The 23,066-nt window shown below is 36.8% G+C and overlaps 1 protein-coding gene across 3 annotated transcripts in view; it reads right to left on the bottom strand.

Annotated features, from left to right (window-relative positions):
• The window catches only part of LOC149251480 (zinc finger (CCCH-type) family protein / RNA recognition motif (RRM)-containing protein), a 122,521-nt gene extending 101,810 nt beyond the window's left edge, over nucleotides 1–20,711 (bottom strand). For all 3 annotated transcript variants that reach the window (XM_089459458.1, XM_089459459.1, XM_089459460.1), the window contains exons 1-2: nucleotides 20,618–20,711; nucleotides 20,355–20,492 (exon numbers count right to left, since the gene is read on the bottom strand). In XM_089459458.1, coding sequence (XP_089315584.1) covers nucleotides 20,355–20,422 — 68 coding nt within the window. In that variant the 5' untranslated portion in view covers nucleotides 20,423–20,492; nucleotides 20,618–20,711. The remainder of the gene's footprint in view (nucleotides 1–20,354; nucleotides 20,493–20,617) is intronic.
• Nucleotides 20,712–23,066: the final 2,355 nt, after the last annotated feature.

Below are 23,066 nucleotides of genomic sequence, written 5' to 3'. Positions count from 1 at the left end.
CACTGAAACAGATCTTGTTGTGGAAATCATGGTTGCTCCCTCTGCCACTCAACTTCTTCAAATTAGTTACTATGGGAGTGGCCATGGACTAGCTATCCATCATCCCAAATCTCTGAAGGATCGTAATAATATGCTTCCTTTGACCAAGGAAGATCTCACCTAGCTTCCACCACACCTCTAGTCCCAAAAAATAATGTATCCAACCAAGATCCTTCATCTCGAACTCAAAGGTCAACTCCCTCTGACATTGAAGCAGGGCTTAACTTCTTCCTTTATCACAGAAGAAAATCATCCTGCCATTGTTGCTCCCTTTGTCACATGAATCCTTCTACTCCCATCAGAAACGAGTCATATGATAACAAGATCAACGACTCATTAGATATCCATGATTCCGAGAATATGGTGCCCGAGGTTCATACAAAGCTTTCTTCAATCTGTAGACATGAGACTTCCTCTCATGTACCACAAAGCCCTGAGGTAAACTCTATGTACACTTCTTCCTCAATTACTCCATCGAGGAAACTGGTCTTTACATCCATCTGATGTAACCTCCAACAGAAACAATAATAGTTCTAACAAAAGTGTACCTGACAACTCAAGCAAAAATGTCTCCTCGTAGTCAACTCCCTCTTTCTGGGAGAATCCTCACGAATCTCGCATTGTACTTCTCTATGTTGCCATCTACAATATACTTAATATTGTAGATCCACTTGGAATCAATGTTTTTAAAACCGGAACCAGTGACCGGACCGGTCCACCTAATGAACCGGTTTACCGACCGGAACCGGTCTAAACGGGACTGGTTTGGTCTAAACGAACCGGTTTTAAAAAAATACATTAAATAATTAATTTTTAATGAAACAAAACTATTTTTAAGATGTAAAACCATGATTCCAAGCCAATAGAGACAAAATATGCAAAGTTTGCTCATTTATATACCATGTAAAGGTGAATATATCAAAATGGCACCGAGTATAATACATATCATCGACAAAATAGCAAAATACATAAGAAATGAGGCTCTAAATGGCCTATAAAGTCCAAAAACAATGTTGCAAGCTATGAGGCCATTGACCTACTACAAGTCTACAGTGTACACATGATCAATCATCAAGTTCATCACCACTACTAGACACAGGATCATCATCAGGAGCTGATAGACATCATTTGGTTCAGAGTCTGAGGATGCCTCAGCCTAATCTGCAACCTCAGTATCAATGCCACCAATGACAATTGAAGTGGACCTAATGGAAGCACGAGTTTGTCTACCTGCATGACTAGTGCCTTCGATTGGTTCTTTGCCTTTCCTTGATGTCGCTATTGATCCTAGTTCTGATGCCACCACATAATCTGCATCATCCCCCGCTAAAGCCATGTCGATATCAAAATCAGCCTCAAACACAGGTTCTTTAGTCTCCTCCACCCATTCTGATGTTGGATCAATATCGTCCAACACAATGGCATCTAGATCAGGAATTTTGCTCATCATTTGGAGCTCTGATTGCATTTATTGTTTACCCCCAAACCATGAAATCCTTAAAACAATTAAGTCTGCTGAATTTTGAGTGAAATCTAAAATTCTAGTTTCTCCATATGAAATCCAATGAGGTCGAAACCACTCTCAAACATCCTGAGTCATTTCATGGTAATGTTAAAAATTTAAGTAAAAGGATGAAAATGAAAATTAAAGGAAATGTCACTTTTACTTTAAGAATTTAACATTACCATTAATTGCTAACATTGTTAGGGTTGAAACACCCTTAGTTTCCCCCCAAAACCCCTGAAACACAGTGAAAAATATGATTTTTTAACTTTACGGTGGGCGTGCCTAAAACCGGCCGGTTCCGTCCTAAACCGGCCGGTTTTCACCGGTTAGGGCAAAAAAAGGGTGAAATGGCCTTTCCAACCGGGTTTTTAGGCCAGTTTAGACCTGCTGCCTTGCTAACCGGCCGGTTAGACCGGTAACCGGTTTTTAAAAACGGTTTTTAAAACACTGCTTGGAATTCACCACTGACTTCTCTTCGGCACAATTTTCTCCATCATGGCATTCTTCAAACTTGTTGGTCTGCCTGCTCCCTCTGCACTAGGAGCTCTTCCGATCATTTGGCATGGTTCTACAGTGATTTGGCATGGTTCTAGATGTCAGTGCAATTTCTCCCTCTTGAACACAAACAGTTTATGCTCGATCCTCTTGCCACAAATTTTGCTTTGTTCTTCTCAATGCTTCCATCAATTGCCAAAGCCTTGGCAAGCTTCACGATGTACCTGCAAACCTCATTAGAAGGCCAAGGAAGAAACAATTATAACCGAGTAGAAGATACAAAGACAAGAGGCTAGCCAAAAATAAAGTAATGATAATCAAGTAATAAAGATATGAAGTACTTATCTTTTGAGGAGAAGGGGATTTGTAAACTCCCTCTAGATCCTTGCCTTCTTGCAAAAATCATAGAAATCATCAGCAAACTCATCGTCCTTGTCCTCATCAACAACTACTAATGCATATTGCTTGTCTTTCCTTCCTTGCATGAAATGTATGAGCTAGGGTTTCTTCATTTTTGAATTGTCCATTCGCACCAAAGACTCAGCAGCAAGCTAATTGGCATACTTGGACATGTTCTAGGGTTTTATCCACAAACCCTAAGGCTTTCGAAATCACAACCTCCAAGATTTTCCTAGGGTTTACATACCCTAAGTCTGTTATCTCTTCCAAGAATGAGAGAGCCTTTCTCCACAACTCCCTCTAGCTTTGGAGTAACTTTCAATCTGATCTGGCAAAACCTTAGCAACATATCTTAGCTAAAGCAAACTTCAACAACATATAGAAGGCATATCTCACACATACATGAGAAACACTCTTGATTCTGTCTCTTGCTAGATCGATTTCAACTTTGTTCTTGAAGTTGCCCAACTAGCCTTGAATCAAGGATGCTCCATCTCAATAAGAGTACCAAGATCAATGATCCAATATAGCCTTCAGCTATCATGTCAACAAAGACAAAATAATTTAGGTCGTGCCACATTAAAAAAATCTTCAAAATGAACGTAAGATGTCGCCATCATATCTAGAAGGTCTCTCCAGGAGAAAAATATAGGTTGGCTTCAAGAGGGGACAATTTGTCATTCTAAGGGACACTTGAGAACCCCAAAATCTCAATTGTCAATTAAAAAATGAACTCTTCCCCTGGCAATGATCAGTATAGCACAGAGATAAACATCAAAATATCTTGCTTCCAAATTCAAATCATGAAGCTAGTGGAGTGGACATGTATTCAATCAATATGCCCTAACAATTCATGAAACTTGAAACAAGTGTATCCAATGTTCATAAGTGACCTCAAAGGTCTGTTTCAAATTCTTGCAGGGTGGACATTATAGTCAGATTCAGACTTCTACAAAGATAATTCCAAATTTTGTTCCAAACTTCTACAAGAATAATGTCAAGATCCATAAGAACATCTTTAAGATATGCATCATATTTTCCCTAGGCAGATAAGCTCGAAATAACCCAAAGAGTGAACTGAATATGACCTCTGAAAGTGGTTTCAAGTCTGCCCTGACCAAGGCCAAAATTATCTCAAAAACTTTCCCTAAGGCAAGGAAAATTAGGCCTCCGACAATTTCGTATAGAGCTTCAGAACAAGTTCATAAATTTTCTTCAAATGGAGGCATTAAGTAAAACGAAATTGGTCCAGCAATGCTTCAAACAGAAGGTAGAAAAAGGCCAAAAGTAGCCTCAAAAATACTCACAACAATGTCTATATAACCAATATTCTAAGCTTGTTCCAAATGTCTCGGCCTCCTACAGATATATCTTTTAGGGTTTGGCTTGTACAGGAGATCGAAGGCCTCAAGAAGACCTTGATGATGACTCTTTCACACGACAAAATTTGGCCTTTACGTGCTATCTCAGAGGAGGCCGAAACATAGATTTAATTGTTACAAAGATGCCCAAAAAGGAGACTTTGAAACAGTTTCACACAGTTGATCTGCTTCAAGAATGAGCTCCTCTTCAAGTCAAATTAAGCCTCAAGAGTAGGATCAAAAATGCTCCAAGTTTTCCCTAGATCCAATCAGAACCTTTGTCCTCTTCATGGTTGTTTCCTTATCCCAAGCTCTGATACCATGTTGATTTTTCATGATCTTCTAATCTAATAATTACTTTCCAATGATTTATTAACAAAGCTCACTTATCATTAAGCAATTATACATAGAAAATCTCAACTGTAAAAACAATAATGATAGTAGGATCATGAAGAGACAACCAAACACAAAAGACACAACTTTTTACTCTGGGAAAACCCTAACTAGGGAAAAACCCAACAATCTTTTCTTAGGAGAAATTATTCAATTCAACAAAAGTACAAACTGAGTTTCATAAGACAACCTGGGAACTCCTAGGGCTAGACCAGCTCTTCTCCCATGAACAAACTCCTTTCTTATAGGCCCTTTCTTTATCTTGTTGGCCTCTCCACGGGCTTGAGGCAACTCAATTTCCTTTCCTTAATGTTTGAAGCTTCTCGCCCTTCTCTAGACCTGAGACCTGGCCTCAAAACAAGTTGCGGCCTTCCTTCTTCTTATCTCAACTACCCAAAATCAAGTTTAGGTCCCTTCTACTTGAGAAACTGAGGCTCTCGGCCTCCTCGAGGGCTTCGTCCCTCCATAGATACAAGAATATGCAAACACAAGATTCTCGACCCTCATAAACAAAATCCAGCACTCTTCCTTTTCGCATGTGTGAACAAAAACATTAGTGGATTATTATCATACGAATTTTTGGTCACAAGTGAGGAGGTCGAGTGCTCCTTTTAAAGTGATTTAGAGTACCCCAAGAGGGGTGACCTTAAGCTGGGTCGACTTGCCTTTTGGTGGAAAAATTCAAAATTTTTAATTTAAATGTTTTCTTCTTCTTTTAGGGCCAACTTGAGTAATTTAAAATCTAGTTTAATTTCCTTCTTTTGGGCCGACTTGAATATCGACCGTAGCTACCAAAATTCAACATCCTGCTCAATAGCATGATAGATGCCAAGTACATTCACATTGCCAAGGCTAAATTGATGAAGTATGGTGTGTTTCATTTTATCCAATTGATTTCATAAAGTAGGATGAGCACTAGCTATTCTAGATAGATCTTACTACAAACAATCTAATTCTGCACATATAGTATTTGCATTTTGCAAGCTTATGAACTCCAAATTCATAATAAAATGTTCCACAATTTACGCAAATAAATTGTCTAACAATTAACTCCCTCCACTACAACATCGAAGCCAAAACGTAGAAACCAATCATACAATCCTACCTGCCAAGAAGGGGAAAGTATGAAGAACCATAGACCTCTTTGATTATGAATAAATTAATGGGATAAAATCCTAAACAAAGTTACACTCCTGAGATTTTCATTTGTTGTATCACCAACATAGATCCATTTTAACTCCGGATCTACCAAGCACCGAGAGGGATCAAATCTCTTAAGATGAAAACCTCTTTTTGAATGCAAAACTTGAAAAAAGGTTTGCACCTTGAGAGATGTGATCCCTCTCAGTACTTGGTAGATTTGGAGTTATGATGGACTTATGTTGGTTTTGAGAAAGACATTAATAAAATGTTTCAACTATTATAAAAATAAAATAAAATAAAATTCACTTGTTTTATATAATATATATACAGTTGACATTGAAATAATTTATTTATGACTCACACTCTCCACATTAAAAGTTAATACATGTTCCTTATATTCGGAGGTAAAAAAGATATATTCATAGGATTTTATATATATATACATATATATATATATATTAACATGTTCCATGTCAACTCATTAAACATTGAAAGAATTACAAATTTCCCCCATACTTTGAATTTGAAAGCACATATTAATGGAATTAGAACTCTCTCTCCACACACACGCATATGTGATGTTAAAAATTTTTATCAACATATAAGAAAAATTTAAATTTAAATTATTTTATTTTTATCTATATAAAGTTGATATAAAATTATGTTATTTAATATGAACATTGAAATACTTTATTTGTGGTTGAAACTAAAATGTTTTTTGTTATTAATATATTTTTGTTTTAAATATTACATGTCAATTGAACATAGAATGAATTACACATAATGTAGTATCAATAATATTATTTTTACATGCCATTTGTCAACTCCATATTAAATAGTGAAATAATTACATATTCCCTTATATTAAAAAGTGAATTATTTTTTTACTTTCAATTACTTTATCTCTATAGATAAAGTTGATTTGAAGTTAAATTGGAAATTGAAGATCTTGTTTATGACCGACATTGATTTTTTTTGTTATTGTCATTTTTAATTTGTTAATGTAAGTATTATTTATTTTATTATTTTTTAATTGTAACATTGCATGACAACATCTCCCTCATATTGCACTGTAAGGTGCCTCTCGAGGAAAAAAAAAATTGTTAGTCATATTTAATTTGTTAATGTAAGTATTGTTTATTTTATTATTTTTTAATTGTAACATTACATGACAACATCTCCCTCATATTGGACTGTAAGGTGCCTCTCGAGGAAAAGAATAAGCTTTCCACTCATATATAGGATTATCAATAAATTAACCTCTTTCAAATTATATTCCTTCATACGAGCACAATCTCTAAGACTATGCCTAGTCCCATACCCTGCATTATTTCCTACAATGACAATGGCATTTGAGCATCTATACAACATGTTTGCAAATGAGATTCGTCCAATTTTGCCTAGATTTAATTGTTTGGACCCACATTTTTTATTTTAATGCCTAATTAGACGTTGGTTATGAATTAATTAGACTTCTAGAAACCTTTGAGATTGGAATTTTTTCTTGAAAAGAGCAGTTCCAAGTTCCAGCCTCATCAGACTTCATATGGATAAAGTAAAATTTCATATCCCACTCAAAATTCAGCAGACTTAACAAATTTATAGATTATAGGAATGCTAGGATTGTAGCATTTCATTAGATTCTATCAAGTATGAGGGTATGGGATTAGAAATTAATCAAAAACACCAAGCCCTTGATGTACCCTTCACTCAAACCAAAATCATTGATTAGGCATGCTAAGCTTTTTGCACCATATTTTAAAGCTTGGACTAGGTAGTTTCATCAAAATTGGGTGGGGTTGACTAATGTCCCTAAAGGATTGAGGTAGACGCAAAGGGTGATACTAAAGATGAGGATCCCAATATAAGCAATGGTGGACTATTGTTTGCCATTTAAATGTTCTTGCTCATTTATTCATAATGATTTCTTTCCAAGTTTCAATATAATGTGTTCTATACACACACACACACACACACATACTTGGGGATCACGTTTCTAGTGTGTTTCCATTTCAAAAAAACAAACATGTTTCCCCATATCATGCAACTTAGGTTCAAAGCCTCCCTAGAACTTTTTTCACTAATGTTTATACAAAAAGAGAAATTTAAGAGGTGACACTGATACATAGCAATAAGATAGTTATAAGATAGCTAAAAAGATTACACATTTAAACTAAAAACAAGTTTTCCATTAAAACTAGAGCTGCAATTATAAAAGAGGTATTTTCTATCACAACATTCACAAAGGGCAACCTGAAGTAGTTGCAATTTCACATTGCGTCCATGAGAAAGGAGGTACCATAACACATGTTAAAAAGTAAATTCCACAATCCAAAACAACCCTAGCCAAGTGCACCATGAGACCCTAGTCAGACATCCTTTTAATGTATTGTCCCCTTCTTCGTGTGTGTGTATAAACATGTTACTCTTCTCAATTTGTCCTCCCCTTCAAAATTCACACAACATAACTTTTTCAAAAGTTGCAACCAATGAGAACAACCACTTTTAATATTATCTCATTACCCAAGTCAACTTATTGAACAAATTATTGTTTTATTTGCAATACTTTGTCATATATATGCATCATGTACTTTTATTTATAATTTGTATATTTTCCACTTTTCTATAATCTTAAGATAGTTATGTTTGGTGCTTGGGCATGTAACAACAATCATATGCCAGTGTTTGCATCATTAAAAATCATCAATGTAATGTCCATTTCCAAATGATCACTTCTAGAGATTGATTCAGTAGCTTATTATATACAGGGGGGAAAGGGAATCAAATAATTGTTTGAATGTCAGTGAATAATTAAATTAAAAAGTGACAATGGAGAAAAATAGAGAAAACTTTATGAAGACATTTTATATTATTGAGTGGGAAAAAAGATAAAAAGGAGATCCATGGTATTTTGAAGACCCATGGTATTTTGATGACCCGCGGTATTGACCCATGGTATTCTGATGACCTACAATATTGACCCATGATATTGATCCATGGTATTCTAAAGACAAAAGTTATAAAAGGAGAGTTGAAGCTCACTTTTGGGCATGCATTGGTTATTTGTCTAAATTGATTTGGTGAGCTCTTAGAGCTTATGAGAAAAGAGTGCGAACCCTAGTGAGGATTAGTTTCGGTGGTGAGACATATCCACCCTAGTGAGGATTAGTTTCGGTGGTGAGACATATCCACCCTAGTTAATCAAAATTGGTTTTGATGGTCAAACATATCCACCCTAGCTAATCAAAATTGGTTTCAGTGGTGAGACATATCCACCCTAGCTTGTCAAGGAGGACGAATCATCTGAAATTCTCGCAGGTGCTTAGTCGAAGAAATTCATTTGCCATAGATCATGGGAGTTGGAGAGCGCAATGATTCATTTATTGTAGTGGCTCGTATTTTTTAGGCCAAATTAATTGGAGCAGGCCGAGTTCTTCATCCTGGGGTTCGAGTTTATTGCGAAGACCGAGATCATTGTGGAGGCCATTTTCTACATTCTAGCAGCCAAATTGTGCCAATGCCGAAGCTATTTCCATGTTCCAGTAATCAATATTTTTGGCATGTAAACTTGATTTGGTTTTAATAAAATTTGGTTGGAGCATTTGGTGTTTATCTAAGTAAATTTACTACATTAAAGTTAATCAGCAATTGTATCTTAATTTTATCGCATGCCAAGTGATTGAATAAATAAATTATTGGCAAAGGGTTTGTCAAAATCAATGTTGCGAACATCACAAAAATATTGGGACAGTGCGCTTTTTTCAATGCGGCGATATTTTCGACCAAAATCTTCAGCAATTTTTCTCCCCAAAAAAATCATGATATTTTCGCGATACAATTGGAAAAAATCAAGCATTCACACCCAGGTCTGTTTATAAAGTTAATTTTTGGTTTTTCCCCCTCATTGTGCAAATAGAGGTCAGGATTAAAGAGTAGAGTAGGAGAACAAATTTCCTAAGCTTAAAGAGGAAAAGAACGACGATATTTAGGATCCATATAGAAAAAAATTGCACTATGGATTGACTTTCCTCAACAGGGCGAGAGCACTTGCAAGTTGCAGGTATGGGTATCGAATTCGTCCTTGTTTTTTCTTGTTTTCTCTTAGGTTTTCCTTGGGTTTCAGTCACACATTTATTTTCCATGATTTTGCTAGGGGTAGGGAGTGTGTTTTTTTGCCATTATTGTTTCATTAAGTGGAGAGGGTTTCTTGATTGTAAAAATGTTGATTTTTACATTTTAAAATTCTTCTTGTGCCCTAGGTTCAATCTTACATTAAAGAATAAACCTACCAAGACATTTAGACCCTGTGTGGGAATATGGTGAACCCAATGGGGGGTTCGGTAGACAAAATTTGAGTTGGAAGTTGTGTGGGAAACATATGACAAGGGAAATATCCCGATTGAAATACCACCTTGGACAAATTCCAAGACATGAAGTAGGACTTTGCCTAAAAGCATCTCCAGAAATCATCTGTATTGCCATCAAATCATCAGACGATAAATGTTCTGCCAAAGTTAACAAGGAAGCTATGAAAAGCCAAATTACAAGGGGAGGAGTGGGGGCAAGTGAGAGTGGCTCTACTTCTTCAGCATCAACTTCTACAATGGCCAACCCAACATCTACCTCATCATATTTTGTTCCAAGAACCACACCAGGTGCACAACTGTCTATCACGTCAATGCTTAAAAGAAAGGAGAAGGAAGAAGTTGGTAAGTTGGTGGGTAGGTGTTTTCTATGGAGCAATATTCCCTTCAACATTGCCAAGAACAATCCATTTTACCAGGTTATGTTTGATGTTATTGCTATTGATGTCCCGGGGTACAAAGCCCTTTCCTATGATGACTTGAGAGGGCCTATTCTTCAAAATGAAAAGGTCGATTGCACTGCTAGATTGGAGGAATTCAGGGCATCATGGGAACACACAGGATGCACTTTGATTTTAGATGGTTGGACTAATCAAAAGGGAAGAACCCTTATTAACTTCTTGGTTAATTGTCCCAAGGGAGCAATGTTTATGAAATCAATTGATACATCTGCACATATCAAAGATGCACGATTATTATGTGATTTGTTGGACGTCTTCATTCAAGAGGTAGGTCCATAAAATGTTGTCTAGGTCATAACAAACAACGCTACAAATTATGTTGTTGTTTGTAGGTTGCTTATGGAGAGATATCCTAAATTGTTTTGGACACCTTATGCTACACACAGTATTGACTTGATGTTAGAGGACATACGAAAATTTCCTTGCGTCAGGGATATTGTTGAATCATCAAAAAGCATAAAAAAATTACATATAAATATGCATATGTGCTTCATTTGATGAGAAGGTACACCAATAACAAGGAGTTGTTGCATCTTTCTATTACATGGTTTGCCACTAGCTTCATATCTCTTGAATCTCTCTTGAATTCTATGTGGGATGTGAAGAGAATGCTTTATCTTTTAGCCACAAACTAGAGGGAGAGGCCATATGCAAGCTAGTTTCATACCAAGAGAGCTTCTGGACAAGAGTGCAAGAGATGTGTGACATTATTGAACCTTTTGGTAAAAGTTCTTCAATTAGTTGATGGATAGAAGCCGGCAATGGACTACTTGAATGAGGCCATAGATAGGGCCAAAGAATCCATTCTTAGCTATTATGAGGATAAGGGGGGTGAGGAGTTTGATAAAAAACAATTGATATGGAGAGTGATTGATAAGTGATGGAATAATACACTCCATCGTCCAATTCATGCTACAAGGATTCACCTAAACCTCACATTTTCTTACTCCTCTGAGTTAAAATTTGATGTTGAGGTGATGGATAGATTTTTTACGTGTTGATAAGATGGTGTCCTCTTCGTGTTAAAATGTGTAACTAGGTTCAGTCTTTATAATGTTTATTGTAATCATGATTTTATATATTTGATATTAAAGAGAAAAGAAATTTATTATTGTTATTCTTGATGCATGGGTTTCATGCTCAAGATAAATTTATTTATAGGTCAAGCACCCATTGAGTGCTTCTAGGTTTGTCATGGAATTATGAAGTCAAAAAAGTCATTGTCCTACATGTAAGACCCCTTTGGGCTTATCGTACCTTGTAAAGAAATTTTTTGTAAAGCCAAAAGTGCCATAAAGACCCTCCAAGATCTTGTCAAACAAGTCGGCCTACAAGAAGGATCAAGTCGACCTCAAGGACAACAAGTTGACCTGCTAAGAAGCTTATATATAAGGGAACCTCAACTTCATTTGTAAATACATTTTGATCAAGCAAGAAGCAATTCAATCTCCTCAAGAAAGAAGCTAGAACAGGACGAAAATCAAGGAAAAGAAAAAGAAAAGCAAGATCAAAGTTTTGGACTTCTTTCTCTCTCTTGTTAGGGTTTCTAAAGTAGTTGTTAGACTGAAATTGCAGAAGTTTCTAGGGAAGTCGGAGTTGTAGAAGAAACTACTGGGGAAGTCGAAGTTGCAGAAGAAACTGTTGGGGAAGTAAAAGTTGAAGTTGCAGAAGAAACTGTTGGGAAAGTCAAAGTTGAAGTTGCAGAAGAAGTTATCGGGGAAGTCGAAGTTGCTGGAAAGCCAAAGTTGCTACTAGGTCGAAGCTGCTGGAAAGTCAAAGTTTCTACAAGGTCGAAGCTGCTGGAAGCTGCTAGGTCGAAGTTGCTAGAAGCTGCTAAGTCAAAATTGTTGGAAAGGTTCATCAAAAAGGAGAAGGTTGACTTGGTTTTGGAGGGATCTTTATCAAGAGTCATAAGTCTTGGCATTCGTCGTTTGAAGTTCTTAAGAAGAGGCGTTCTTGTGGGTTTTCCTCTCGAGAGGAGAGGTTTTGGCCTAACCTACAGCGTACATTTTGTGTCCATTTGTCTCATTGATATTTATTGTTTGGTAGTTGTTTGATGATAGAAAACACAATAATAATCAAGTTGAAGAAGAAGTTAATCAAGTTAAGTAAAAAGACATCACAAGTAGTTATCTAAGGAAGAGAAATCACCTAGTCTAGCTGCCCCTATATTTCTCAACAATCCGAAAGAACATGCATAAATTTCTAAAGAAATGGAGATATATAGGATAGCAAATGACACATTTAGCTTTGACATGGCTATCATGAATAAGAAGACCAAAATGCCAAGTAAGCTTTACTTTGTTCCATATTTCATTATCAATTCATACTTTGCTTCAACTTTCAAATTTCAATTTTTTTCTTATGTTTCTCTTATTTGTTGTAGATGTGTGGTGGACAAGCTATGGTGGCAGAGTACACAATCTCCAAAAGTTTGCCATTCAAGTGCTCAGTCAAACTTTTGGAGATGCAAACGCAACTGGAGTGCATTTGAAAAAATACACACCAAGAAGCAAAACAAGTTAAAAGATTTCAAATAAATTTTTTGAATTCATTAAAAATTATAACTTATTATTTTTATAATTAATTTATAAACTATGACCCTCATACAAGTTAGAGTCCCAATGCCTTAATGACATGGTCTACGTCTACTACAATCTCAAATTGTGGGTGAGGGAACTTCAAAAGACACCTGGCGTGGAGTCCATCTCATTGGATGGGATTGACAACATTGTTGCATGGTGGGTTGAAGCCACCTACCATGGCCACTAGTAGAGAACTAGCTCCTCCTACTTCTAGAGGACATCAGAGTCTAATGCCAACCCAAGGGCCTTCTTCCTCTAAAGGAAAAACAATTACATTTTGTCACAAAGGGGGCAGAGGAAATCATAAGTTAGAACTTACTAACTTAGTGGTTTACATATCTAATTTCATTGTATATGATTCATGATATGAGATACATTTATTATATTTTTTGTTGATATTTTAAGGTTGAGTCAGGACTCATTATTCAGAATAGATTTAGTGTTGTGTGATGTAGCACTAGACATCTTATACATCTTATATATTAATTTTATTTTCATATTTGTGTCAATGCATTTATTTTATGTTGTGGATGCTTTAGATGCTAAAAAAATGAATATTTTTGTATTTTTTTAAATTTTTAAATTTTGCCGATGTTTGCCGATGTTCACAGATTTTTACCAATTTTTACCTGATTTTTTACATTTTTTTCATTTTTCGAACTCTCACCAATATGCAACACTAGTCAAAACATCTAAAATAAAATTTGAAAATTTTATAAGTTAAGCCAATAATATTAGTAGGGGACATTACAATAAATTTTAACCAAGCCACCATATGCCTGCCTCAAAGTGTTCACGTGCACTTTCATGTCTGTTAAGAGCATTGTCATTCACACCTACCAAGCGCGAGTCGCTTCCAAGATGGATATTCCTCCTTGCATTGTCATTTATATTCAATGGGCATGTGTGCTTCATTTCTAAGGGAGCTTCATTATCATAATTGGTTGGTTATATCCAAAAATAAAAATCAAATACAATGATCAACGACCTTGAATCCCATGCTACTCACTTGATTGGCATTTGAAATGCCAAAAACTTGCTAGAATAACTCTCTCTATCAATAGTATTTTGCCCATATAATGTTTAATTATAAAATTTTAATCTTAGACTAAGCTTGAAACTTGGGCATTCAAGTAAATATTAAACTCCTCTTTTAATTTGTATAAATACAAATTAAAAACATAAATACATTATTTTTATTATCCTTGGTGCGACTTCCTTGTGTCATTCTCCTCTACATTACATTTTTCACTTCCACGAGTGTCAAAAAACCTAGGCCACATTCCCTTGTGGATGTGCCCATAACGATTTCTTCCTCAAGGTGCTCCTCAAATGCCTTGTCTCATCGACCTCCGATCTCCCAAATGCCAACCCTTGGTTCTAATACCATATGAAGCTTGCACATAACACATGTAAAGAGAGAATAATTGATTAATAATAAATATTATTCAATGTGTTAATTTGAATATATAAAGATGCTTCCTAAGAGATGCACAAGTTAGCTAACCTCTTGTGTAACGATAAAATGACATTTAAGTTAATTGACACTTAGGTCAATTTGTTTATGTCACTTTATTAACTATGCATAACTTATAAAGTCCCTATAGAATAAAGTCCTAAACTAGGTAATACAATGTATGATCATTATTAAGTATACCCTACTAATTCAAACATGTGTGAAAGCCAATACACAGGGACTTCTCATAAAGCACACATGAGCTATGAAACTATTTATGTAAGTAGAAACGGATATGTAACTAACCAACCCAATCAATCTTAAATCCGAATATACCAAGCGTCGACAAGGATAAAGTTCGTAGTTAAGATAGATCTAAGTTGGTACTTTTGCATTCCATAATGGATTTCCTCAAACATTTATATAGGCTTCATCATAACAAATACCATGGGCTTGTAAAACACCATCTGTTAACCCATGAAATGACTCAAACTTATATGTAATTATTATTAATTATTTTTATTTTTATTTATTTTTATTTTAAATAATTTGACCAGTCAACATAACATTACATATCATTTCACAACATCGCTTGAATACCAAGTTGTAGAGTGCCTCTCGACACAATTAATTTTTAAGACACATTATCAACATGTCATACTTAAATTCCTAAGCTATGTTATACATGATTTTTTTTCCCGAGAAAATCCGGGCAAATCCACCCAAAGGGATCACATCCCGTCGGCCAAACTAATCAGGTCCTAACCCAGAGGCTGTTGAGGCGAATTGAGCCCATGGCCTCATAATGCCGAGGTGCTTTAGCAACGGGACCTCGACCAATTGAGCTAACTTTTGACGATTCTATGTTATACATGATATAAACATTATATGTTATTTCCCTCTCTATATGATCATATTAAACAAAACCACTTGTCCCAAAACATAACCAACTTATCAAGACCAGGTATGTTGTAGATATTTGCATCTTGCCTATAAATAGTGCAAAGAAATGACCACGGACCAAATATGGTTCACAACTCCATATTCTAATGCCTACTTTATGCACTAGGTACCTCGTTGTACACCAAAATCAAATTTTGATACTGCCACAATAGGAGAGAGATAATTTTCCACAAGACCTATATCCAACATGGCTTTGAACATGTCAAGTCATCAACCACCTGATACAGCTTGGTAGCACAGCATATCAGTATTGAAAAAACAGGTTGTTAGAGTTCCACCCACAAAATCCTTCTTACATGCATAACAATGCACCTCTTTTGGCTAACTTTTACACATCCACTTTTTACACACCTAACCTACAAGTCCTGCAGCCAAATTGCATTACAATCGTTGGTACTACCTTAGATCCAATTTAGATGTAGGAGCCATGAGTACTTTATTCCACTAATCCTTACCTTCTTCATTAAACCAAGATTCAATAAAGTAAAATCAGTAGACAAATCACAAGATACATGTTATATATCTTGCTTACCTTCTCTTTCCAATCTTCCACTTGTTCCTCCAACACCTCTCTATGGAAGTTCTTCCTCCACATTTCATCCCTATAATTCTCCTCTATACCACCTAAATCAGCATTATTTCTCGTTTCTCCTGAAGCATCTTCAACATCTCCTACCTCCTCTGCAACCTGCACATTATCACATGATGTTTGTCAAGCACCCTACAATTGTTCTCCTTGCAGAGCTGGTGATTTTTCAAATTCAAATTGGCAACCCTCATCCCAATTCAGATCTGATTTTTTGTTAATTCTCGCATCCCTGCTCACAACAACCCAATTTTGGCAAAGATCCAAAGACATATGCTTGCTTGGTTAGAATACCCAACAAATCACAGCTTTCACATGTGCCATTAACTTTATTAATATTTTTTGTTGGAACATGAGCAACAAAGCCAAATATTTTTTAGCAGCTTACCTTTGGTTTCCTCCCATAGCATGTCTCCACAGGTGTGCCTACCATAACTCTTCTGACAAGACTCCTATTTCGCAAATAAGTTGTTGTGTGCATTGGTTCAGCCTAATATGTACCTAGAACTAGCCTTCCCTACAACATATTCTTTCTCATTTCTATAATTCTTGTGCTCCTTCTATAACCACAAATTGTATGTCTCTAGAATCACTCTTTCTTGCAAAAGCCAACAATCTCCTCAAGCTCGTCTTTGTTATTTCACTAGAGAGAACACTTATAAATTATCTTTCTACCAACTCTACATCAATTGTTGTTTCATAGTTCTTAAATACTTGTAACATTGTCGATTTCATTTTAAAATAAATAAATAAAATCTACATCTTCCATGAAAAAATGACTAGCTATGAAACTGGGTTCATCCCCCTAGCTCGTCATGACCCAAATCAAGAGAATCAGACACCATTTGGTCAGATTCGTGTCCTTTCGATCGTGTTCCGATTATGGGACACGAATCCCGAATTTCGGCCCTCCACGCAGTGTTAAAAGGTCATTTTACCCATTCTATTTTCATGTTCACTTCTTTTGTTTGTTGTGGATTTGTTGTGGGTGTATGGGAGCAAAGAGCAAAGGATGTGGGAACATTTTCAAGGAAATTCAAGCAACAGGTAAGTGCACTTTCTCTCTATTTTTTTTGCATTTTTATTATACCAGTTTGCATGTACATTTCTTTTACAAATTTGTGCATTTTTTGTTTTTTTTTTTTACAGCATTCATGGCTCAATCAAGGGCAACAGGGAAGGGACAAAGGAAGGGGAAGAATGTCCCCATTAGAGATGCCCCTCTTGTCCCAATTTCATCAATGTCTGTTGCAAGTGTTCCCTCTATTACAAGTGGGGCTACAACAACAGCTTCAAATGTTGAGGGAAGACATCCTCCTCAAGATAACAAATATCCCTTGTCGAAATATGTCACAAGAGAGCAAGGGCCAAGCAATAAGGTGAAGGAAGGAGGCACATAATACTGTGTGAAAGCTTATTTGTTGGTTTTACCAAGTTGTGGAATTGCAACTTGTACAAAGGTGTCTTTAACAAAGAGGAAAGAAATGGAAAGAGAGTCTAATGTTGGTATGGAAAATGTGGGTGCAAAATCTTAAAAAAACAAGAATGGTGGCCCCCTTCCATTCTTGAGGAAAAGCAGCAACAAATTCCCATTTAAGAGTTCTGGTGGGGGACAAGCAGCAAAAAGAAAGGCAATTTCACTTGGTCCAATGGACAAGATTTTTCAGAAAGAGAAATGGGAAGAGCTTGATCTCACCATTGCCTTTTTTCTATAAAAACTTTATATCTTTAATGTTACATGCTCACCTCTATTTATTGAGATGTGCCGAGCTCTAACTCAAAGGGCTCCATCAAGGTATGTGCCTTCTGGGTCAAAGAAGCTTAGAACCACATTGTTGACAAGGTGTGCAATTATTGTCCCATCTGCTGACAAGAATATCATGTATGGTGGTGAAGAAGGCCCTCTGATGGTGTCTCGTACTCGGGGTACTCTGTCTGTAAAATAATGCTCCTCACAAACTTAATCATGGAATCCCATCCCTCATAAACCTCTCATAGGATGGGTTGGTCTGTATCTGCAAATCGAAGCAAAGAAATCATAGGGTCCATGATTTGAATAAGTAGATCTACCATCTCCCACCAAATCATGGACCCTATCATTTCTTTGCTTCGATTTGCAAATACAGACCAACCCATCCTAGGAGAGTTTTATGAGGGATGGGATTCCATGATTGAGTCTGTGAGGAGGATTATTTTACAGAGTAAGTACCCTGAGTATGAGACATCATTAGAGGACCTTCTTCACCACCATACAGGATATTCTTATCAACAGATGGGACAAGAATTGCACACCTTTACATTTTTTGGCTCACTCATTGAACCCAAAATAGCATAGCCATGAGTGGCTGAATGGTGGACCTTCCCGCAGATTCTCTCCTCACATGGATGGTGAAATCTCACAGGGGAGGAAGGATGCATTCAGGTTGGTTTTTCACGATAGAGCATCCCTTGATGAGGTGGAAGATGCCTTTGCAAAGTTTTCCACTGGCACTGGTCGATTTGCAGGATATGATCTGATTAGAGACAAAGTGGCTAAGAAGCCATATTCTTGGTGGGCAACTCATGGGGCAACAAGCCCTCCTCTAGATTAGTTAGCCATGAGGCTCCTCTATCCGGTGACTTCATCCTATTGTTGTGAGATGAATTGGAGCACATATGGGAATTTGTATAGTGTCAAGAAGAGTAGGCTTGAGCAGTCCAAGGCAGAGACAATGGTGTAGGTGCACACCAACCTTCGTCTTATTTACAGGCAAAGGGATGAGTGGTTGAAGGGAAAGACAAAGATGTGGGATGTCTTTCCTGATGATATGGGTCTGGACAGCAGTGTTGAGTTGGCATTGGCCAACTTGGATCTCAATGATCCAATGTTAGAACCCGTCACATTTGATGATGGTGACACTATAGAGGGGTCATCCTCCACACCAGCAGATGCAGAGATGACTTTGGATACAGGGGAGGAGGATGCAGCAGAGGAGAGCAGTGGTGACCATGATGATGAGTACAGTGATGTTGATTTTGATGATGAGGATTGATGACTCATGAGCTACCTACTACCTTGAGGCTTGTAGACTTGTAGTTGTTTTGTATTTGCTATTTCTATTTGCCATTGGCATTGCACTACCTATGTAACACATTTTGATTTTGATGACTTAATGAGAAAACTACAGTATCTTACTATCTTGTCTTTCTCCTATTGGATCATTGATGAATTGAATATGTATTATGATTTATCATTTATGTCACAATTGTATTTGTATGCATAATGTTACTTTGTAAAACTTACATCTAGATGAAGATCTATGTTTGAATCAATGAATTTTATCATGAATGAGAATTTGTGTAAGAAATATCTAATTTTTAATATACATACATACATACATACATATATATCTGAACGTGTCTTGTTTCGGGGGGGGGTCAATGTGTCTGTATCTGACACTTGAATCCCCGTGTCCGTCGTGTCAGGTGACTTAGACGACTAGTAGTAAAAAAGCACCTAACACCTACCAATGATGGTGTAACCATTAGATCAAAACCGTCTACATATACAGCTCCAACACCATGCTTGCTCTCCAAATTACTCATATGTCAAGAACCTCCTTATGTTGCTCACCTTGCAAACATGTTGCACAAACTCTTTCTTCTCTTGAATAAAAAGCATACCGACTGCCATTTCCAACCTGCTAAAAAGATAAAAGAAGTTGAAAGCTCAAATGACCATACTTTCGATGCCAAAGTAAATTGACATCAGTGTGTCCATTGTGCTGCAATTCTTGTGAACCTACCACGACCACATCCTGCAAATTCATCACTGCCACATCTTGAAACGTAAGTAAATGACATCAATATATGTCCACTATACACCAAATTGTAACTTCCACTACCGCATCCTGCAGATCCCTCACTGCCACATCCTGAAACCTGTAGTTCTCCACTCCTGAAGCAATAATTTATTCGCTCCTCTTGTCCTTCACAAGACACTTGTTCATTGTGCGCAAGCCGGTGATAGTTCGGTCTGATATTTGGATTGAATTGGTTACAGTTACGCTGCAAATGCACGCTCAGATACCACATGCCGTTATGGTTTACTTTTACTGATTTCAGAATGATATCCTTGATGAGAGACTTATTCAAACATTCGAGATGAAGAACCTTGAAATTACGGAATAATCGTAGATGCCAAAGAGTTATTTGCTAGGCATTACTGGTCAGAAGAAGAATAGTACAAATTTTCCATTGCCGGCTACAAATACTCCTGTAACTTTAAAATTCATAGAAATAGGAACGTTGCGGAGACCTGGAATAAAACTAGGAATGAAGAAAACTACCAAGTGACAAAAGGCAAGTCTCCAAGTTAAGATACCAAGTAAGCTAAAATTAAGGAGACATGCGGAGCAAGAAGTCGTTTTCCTCGCGCCCGGATGATCTTAAGAAGCAAGGACTTATGACTGTAGGGAGGTGTCTTCGAAGTCATCGCTGCGATAATCAATGAATACAAGGGGAGGCATTCAATCGAACCCATGTATCCGGTTTAGGGTTTTTGCAAAATATGAATGTGAAGTCATATACACAAAAGATAAAATGGATGTCCAGAGCACTTACAGGGGTTGCAGATTTGTGACGAGGTAGCGTGTTAAAGGCGTCTCCTCAAATTTCATGTTGCTCACCATTCCCTTGGGATGGATGATCTGCTAGCAATCCATTAAAGTCCTTTGCTTCCAATGCCCCCCCCTCCCGCCTCTGCGCCAAGGAAAACCAACAACCGAATAGTGCAATGGAACCCTAGTTCACTAGAACTCGTTCTAACAAATGCCCAAGAAAAAAGGAAGAGGAAAGGGAATTGGGTATTCAGAATTATAATTTACCCTTATAGCCTTAGGCAGGCACCTCCCCTCCTTTCCTCAACTTTAACCAACGCTGGGAACGCATTCATCAATCAATCAATCCGTCTGTTATTCGTCTCTTCCTGCTCCCCTTAGTTTTGTTTCTTCTCCGGCCAGACCCGGCACCCTCCTGCGGCTGTGTGGTAAAAGAATGTTATTGTTTATTTAATTTTGAGAGTTTGCCTACTTGTATATGGGTTGCAATCACAACAAATTAAAATGGAAAGAGAAGATGATATGGCCACACATTGCCGGGGTCTCTCCTATGACTCCTATGACTTCGCTTTTGGCTTCGTATTTAGATATAAGGTTGAGAGATAAAATTCATGTAAATACCTCTACGCCACATGTAGGTTACAAATGATGTTTTTGCAGCATAATCTTAATTATGTAGTTAAGAGTTTTCGAGTTTTCTCCTTTAGTATTTGTGTCTTCCTTGATCATTAATCACAGTAATTAGTACCACAATTGTTATTACCCGTGACACCCTTATTATTACCATTAGCAAAGTCATTTTGTTTTCTCCTTTGATATATTTAGTGGTAATGTTATATAAAAGTGATATGTTATATTTGATATAGTGTTATATTTATTATTGTAATGAATAATTTTTTGAGTTGATCATTATTAGTGAAAGTACTTTCACTGAGTTTAGAATAGTAGGTTGGAATTTAAATTGGTTGATGTTAATTAAAAGGTAATGTCATGGTCTGAAATTGATCTAAATTTAGAAATGGTGTAAGACTCAATACCTACAAGTTTAATTTAGCAATTCATGAAGGTTTCATCATAAAACAAATCAAATGTCGAAAAAAAATGAAACAAAAGTAAGAGAAATCAAAAATATAATTAAAAAAAATGAACAAAAATGAATAGGAGAGAAGAATGAGGAATGGGAAGTGAAGTGCCATGGTTATTGGCCTTTCCTTACCTCTATCTCTCCCTATTTTGTTTATGAATTTCACTCTCAATGGGCTTCTTATCCAATAGAGGAAAAGTAATGGAAGGCTAAGAAAACATTATACCAAATATTACTAAGATGAAAATGACTGAGCCTCATTCAAAGTTGATTTTCCTATTTGGATTTCTAGACCAATTATTTTGTGCAAGCTACATTGAGAATAGAGGCCCAATAACCTCCAAAAGACAAAGCACTTTGAAGAAGTCTAGGAACAAAGAATAACAAAGAAGTGTAAAGGTCCTTGTACAAGGCAAAGGATAGAGGCATCATGGCCTTTCTAAGAATATAGCACTCTATCTGAGACTATTGTAGAGAACACAAAGTAAAATTCGTAGAGGATTTATGTTGGTGAAGTGAGTGGGCTATAAGTCCTTCATTTACGAATCATAAGATATTAGAGCAGTTGTAGCCTTGACCATGAAACAACTACCAAAACTTTAAAGAGAACATTGCAAACAAAGAACGATTGGAAGGTCTAACGGCCAAAAATAATTGGCTTCGATAAGAGAACAAACGCTTAAAAGAGTGGGTCTAGGTGTTCAACAAGAGGTTGGAAAAGATGGAGAAGTGCCTCGAGACCTATACTAGCTTGTTGTTATTACTAAAGAAAAAGTTTGAATAATGTTGAGACTCTCTCACCACTATTATGGCAAATTGGGTCAAGCATAGAGTTCAACTCGCACACTTAGAAGAGAAGGTCATGGCACAACCACAACAAGGGTTCGCAAAAAAATGAGGAGGCCTTGGCAAGGCTCCAGGAAAATGTCATGTCCAAGAGCATTGGGAAGCAAGGCCACCTTCCATTGTTATTATTGTAGCCAACACCATGACCAAGACCACTTCGGTAATCTCTCCCTCCTTACGTTTCACTCAAGATCATTTTAGTGATCTTTAAACGCATACCAATGGAATTCGTTCCAAGATACTAAGGCAAATGACCTATTATGGACATGGTGTGGGCAAGAAAAGACAAGCCACCCTGAACCCCATTGTCGATATACCATGGGTCAAGCATGAAGGCATGGGCTTCGGTGTTAGAAGTGCAAATCCCATGACCATGGGGAACATTATTATGAAGGAAAGGGACATGCCAGAGTTGGCTTACTCATCGAAAGGAAAAGTAGTAGCAATAAATGAAGATGGCAATCCATTAGCACCTCAACCTTCTTGTTGTAGATTGCAAAAGAACAACAATGAGAAGAGATTGAAGACTTGTCCTATACCATCACTTAGAAGCAGTAGCAAACCAACCAATTGGGGTAAGAAGGAGATGAAGGCCAAGAGGTCTTCGTGAAACGAGGAATTCTTTGTTTGTCATTCTGCAAAAGGAGAGGCCATAAAGTTATGAGTTGTTGGTACTAAAAATATTCTTCATTGCATGAGGAGAAAGACCATCTTGAAAAATATTGTTGGGAGAAGCAACGCATATGCTACAAGCTTGAATGGTTTTAGAAGAACATCAAGAATACT

The sequence above is a fragment of the Pinus tabuliformis genome, chromosome 7, assembly GCF_031772625.1.
Source record: "Pinus tabuliformis cultivar Carrire ecotype Pingquan chromosome 7, CPIR1, whole genome shotgun sequence".
NCBI classification, from domain to species: Eukaryota; Viridiplantae; Streptophyta; class Pinopsida; order Pinales; family Pinaceae; genus Pinus; species Pinus tabuliformis.
Note: the sequence above shows the minus strand (reverse complement) of the source record. Positions and strands in the feature narration are given on the sequence as shown.